We start from the raw sequence: 5,000 nt of genomic DNA, 5'->3' as shown, positions 1-5,000 counted from the left end.
CTAAATTTAGTTACTGTGGACAACACACGGAACCTCTTGAAGACATCATCTAAATCAAAAATAGTGTCTCATGGACAGATGTTATCTATCCCTACTTCAAACTTTTAATTCTATACCACACAAAAGAAATACGGTGAAGCTGTCTGCAATGGGCATGAGTTCTAATATTATAACTGTGTCAGTTCCTTCATTCTCAGATGAGAAGAAGTTGTTACAGAACTAAGATAACATTCTTCACCCTATACAATCACCTCTGAAGATCTGCATGGAACTATTCTTGGTATCCTGTTGCTTCTTATACATATAAAACTACATTGAAAAACCCACTGAATCTGCTACACCTGACAAAATTTCATTGCTGTATTTAAAGGAATCATTGATCGACCAGTTTTTGACAAATTGTTCGCTCCAAATATGTTCCTTCAAAACATGAAGCATGAAATAAACTGATATCTCTTGTTAGCTATCAGGACACTGCATTCTTCAAAACTTCCATATTTCCTTAAATTCCCTAACACTCTTCCTGATGCACCTATGTAATCTTTCTTTGATATAACTCTTTTACTGTTTCCCTCCTTTCGGGTTGTTTTATTATATGTATCGTGCATCTACTTCTAGCTTCCATTGCTGCCTTTCTTTGACTAATTGCAGTTTTCTGTCCCCTATTTTACCCCTTTACAGTAACTTCAGCTGCGCTCTATAGACATTATATTATTATTACAACATTCACATAAACGATCATTTGTAAAAGTAGAGAAATCCTTCTGAGGCTTGTCAATTGAAGAAAACAGATCTATATTTATACAGTCCAAAAATCAATATCTATGAACAATAGGCGCAGGAGTAGATGTTTGGTAAGTAGTTTGCTTACCAACCACATGGTTCTGGGTTCAGTCCCACTGCGTGGCAGTTTGGGCGAGTGACTTCTACTATAGCTTCGGACTGACCAATGCTTTTTGATTGGATTTGGTAGAGGGATACTGAAAGAAGCTTGTCGTATATATATATATATATATATATATATATATATATATATATATATATATATATATATATATATATATATATATATATATGTATGAGTGTGTGTTTGTGTGTATATTTGTCTGTCTGTGTTTGTCCCTCCACCATCGCTTCACAACCGATGTTGGTGTATTTACATTCCCGTAATCTAGCATTTCGGCAATTAAGTACTAGGCTTACAAAGAATAAGTTCTGGGGTCGATTTTTGTCGACTAAAGGCAGTGCTCCAGCATGGCCGCAGTCAAATGACTGAAACAAGTAAAAGAGTAATATTTGAATTTCAACAGGCAAAGAAAGTTTTGTATATTCACTGAGGGGGAAATGTGTCTGCTTCTTAAGTAGCTAATACTGAGAGATGTATGGCAAAGAAATTGCCAAATCTTATAAAATACGGGAGTGAAAGGCGACTAAAACACCTAGTAATGGTATTTACTCATTTACTCATTTACTTGTTTCAGTCATTTGACTGCGGCCATGCTGGAGCACCGCCTTTAGTCGAGCAACTCGACCCCGGGACTTATTCTTTTTGTAAGCCCAGTACTTATTCTATCGGTCTCTTATGCCGAACCGCTAAGTAACGGGGACGTAAACACACCAGTATCGGTTGTCAAGCAATGCTAGGGGAACAAACACAGACACACAAACACACACACATACATATATATATATACATATATACGACAGGCTTCTTTCAGTTTCCGTCTACCAAATCCACTCACAAGGCATTGGTCGGCCCGGGGCTATAGTATAAGACACTTGCCCAAGATGCCACGCAGTGGGACTGAACCCGGAACCATGTGGTTGGTAGACAAGCTACTTACCACACAGCCACTCCTGCGCCTATATGTGTTACTTGAATTATTTACGTTTCCTGGCAGTTTTTTTTCTCTATGAAGATATGTGGCGATGTCCCATCAGTATTTGCAGAAGTATAATATATACACTGTTGGTGTGTGTTTGTAGGTTACTTTTCTACGAAATCATTCTTAATATTGACTGGTTCGGACATAGAAGAGTGAGAAAAAGATGTTGGTAGACAGATAAATTCCACTTAATTCTAAGTAACAGTTTCAAAATGGAATTCATTCACTTCATTATTTAGATCTATATTTTCCTATTGATCACAAATCTTTGAAATAGGGAACGAAGAGGGGTAGGTGGGGGTGGACAGTGGAGTATAAATGTCAACACTACGAATCATGTGAATGTAATCAAAATCGTGTTCTTTCTTTGATCTCCTAACAACTGCATATTGTTTATTGTGTGGCCTTTGACAAAAACACTAGCGACAGTATCATGTATTGGTAGAATTAAAACGAAATAAACATATAAATATGATTATATACAAAATAGGAAATGTACTGGTTTATCTGTTCCATTGCCAGGAAATACTTACTGTGGTGGTGAAAATGTTTCTAATTTTTTTCTCAAATTTGGGTCCTTAATGAGGTCCAATGGTGTGTTATTGTTGTTGTTTTTATGGTGAAAGTCAGCTCCCTGGCTGCTGAGATATCTAGCAACCACTATACCAGAGAGCCTTCTATTCTTTTTCAGGTTAAGGACAGTGCAGAACTACAAATGATGAAATATAAAATGATGACAATATTACACAAATATTCATAACAAATGCCCCTAATTACACAAAAGTTCATCTAAATTTACTCATAGGTTGTTTATCCACCAATTAAAGCAATTACAAAGTATTGAGTTCCTACATAATCTTTAAATTAGTCCATTTCCCATTTTCGTGTTTTTACTTTATTTTAAACACTGAGACACCCTCTAAATATATTGTCATTACATTGAGCAGGACAAACCGTATTGATTAACATCAAGCTTATTGTTAATTAATGAGTAAATATTTACTTGTCAATCACAAATATCACAATATATTCAATAGAAAAGTCAAATATAGGAAGAACAAACCAACAAGAACCTATCTATATAATTGGCTTGATAAAGGCGACCATGTAGCCATTAGAAAGAGTATTGTATATATAAATATAACACAACATGAGAAGAAAGAACATAAGTTATATCAGAAACAAAAACACCTATAACATAACAAAGTCAATACCACACAGACATGACCAAACATATCAATAATGTTTTCATAATTAAGCAAGAAGCATCTTTGAATGATTACGGTAAAGTAAAGGAAGCAGGAATTAGTGTCAAGTCATAAGAGTAATGGAGGAGTATTTTTAATCACGGACAAGTGAATTTTGGAAGAGGCGACTTGTAAGTCTACCAGATAGATGGAAGAGCATTGTAGAAAATGAAGGAGAGTATGTTTTAGATTAACAGAAAAAAGTACTTTGTTTATCTTAATTTTGAAAAATATAAGAATTATAAATAACTGCTTCATTTTTGAGATAACAGCAAAAAGTCCAGTAATATTGAAGTCCATACTGTTGATGACATCGGATAGCCGAATACAGTAAACGGGCTTTAAACAGCATTTTTCAAAATCACTACTTGTGTGTGTTTATCTGTGTGTGTGAGTGTGTGTGTGTATGTGTGTGTGTGATTGTGTGTGTGCCTAAGTGTACATACAGAACTTAAATACAGGAAAACTCACTAAGGACCATGCTTTATTGTAGTCATTCTCTAGTGTCCTAACATTGAACATTCTTATGACATGTCCACAAGAAGTCAGTGGATTCATGTCGTGTACAAGAAGTAGGATAGAGAGCAGTTTCACTCAGAATTCTTCATAGAATGGACTGGATGTATTTACCATGGCACCAGCACTATAAAGCTCAGACATCTCTTCTATCCTGCATCATTGTTAATTGAAAATAATATCTCCTCTATTAAATTGGCCACTTCTCCGTCACATTGTGATGGCTGTGTTTATATGGCCAACAACCGAGATGGGTCACCTCTCGACCGTGGTGAGACGACATCTTTGAGAGTGAAAGGGGATGGAATATTGTTTGTTACATAATATCACTCGGGTCACAAGGGGAGACTGGATTACGGAATGGTAATGGAGGATGGAGCTGATAGGGGAGGATTGATACATGACAAGCAAAGCTTGTCTGTCTGTCTGTCTCTCTCTCACACTCACACAAAGACTCACAAATACACAAAATCACACAGACACACGCACACACACACACACACACACACACACACACACACACATACACACACACACACTCACATATATATATATACGCAAACAATTTAAAAACTTACTTCGTTTAGTAAATCCATGGGTGCACCCTCAGAATTAAACACTTTTCTTTTCACAGCAAGGTGCAAACAGCTGTTACCATCACCATCAACAGCATTTATGTTTGCACCCAGGGCTATAAGCTTGTGTGTCATTCCGAGGTGACCCCGGGAAACGGCTTCAAGCAATGGTGTCATTTTCTTTTTGTTCTGAATATCCAACTGAACAGACCCCTTTGTGGAAGTAAAAATAGAAAATGAAAATTTACATGAAAATCAGGATGGATATCAATGTGTCATTATTGTCTTCTACTGTATACTTGATCAAACTAATCATGTACATTTGATGTTTGCCCGCAAAATCAACCTTCGTAAGATCCTCTAGATGTTGCTATGAGAATGTGTTCTAGACAGGATAAAGATGTCCTAAATAGATTGTTTCAGCTTAATCTACCTTTCATCCTAACTATAGTAAGTTTTAGGGGAGCTGAACACGAGTGAACACATGATTAACAGATCAAGACTAGTAAAGAAGGATTAAAATTTCTAAAGTATACCTTTGATGTTGCTATAATTAATAATGAAATTGATGCGTGTGCACACAGACATACACAGATACACACACAAACATATATATATATATATATATATATATATATATTATATATATATATATATATATAATATATATATATATATATATATATATATATATATATGTATATATATATAGTGAGAGAGAGAGAGAGAGATTTATATACATTACTGTTGGATATATAAATATATATGTTGAATGA

At 35.3% G+C, this 5,000-nt stretch overlaps 1 protein-coding gene across 1 annotated transcript in view; it reads right to left on the bottom strand.

Moving 5' to 3' along the window:
• LOC115209123 (E3 ubiquitin-protein ligase MIB1-like) overlaps positions 1 to 5,000 on the bottom strand; it is a 22,579-nt gene that overhangs the window by 10,069 nt on the left and 7,510 nt on the right. Inside the window, exons 4-5 of the mRNA XM_036503906.1 lie at positions 4,228 to 4,437; positions 2,420 to 2,595 (exon numbers count right to left, since the gene is read on the bottom strand). Coding sequence (XP_036359799.1) covers positions 2,420 to 2,595; positions 4,228 to 4,437 — 386 coding nt within the window. The remainder of the gene's footprint in view (positions 1 to 2,419; positions 2,596 to 4,227; positions 4,438 to 5,000) is intronic.

This window comes from Octopus sinensis, linkage group LG1 (assembly GCF_006345805.1).
Source record: "Octopus sinensis linkage group LG1, ASM634580v1, whole genome shotgun sequence".
Lineage (NCBI taxonomy): Eukaryota > Metazoa > Mollusca > Cephalopoda > Octopoda > Octopodidae > Octopus > Octopus sinensis.
The sequence above is the reverse complement of the archived record's forward strand: the minus strand, read 5'-3'. Positions and strand labels throughout refer to the sequence as shown.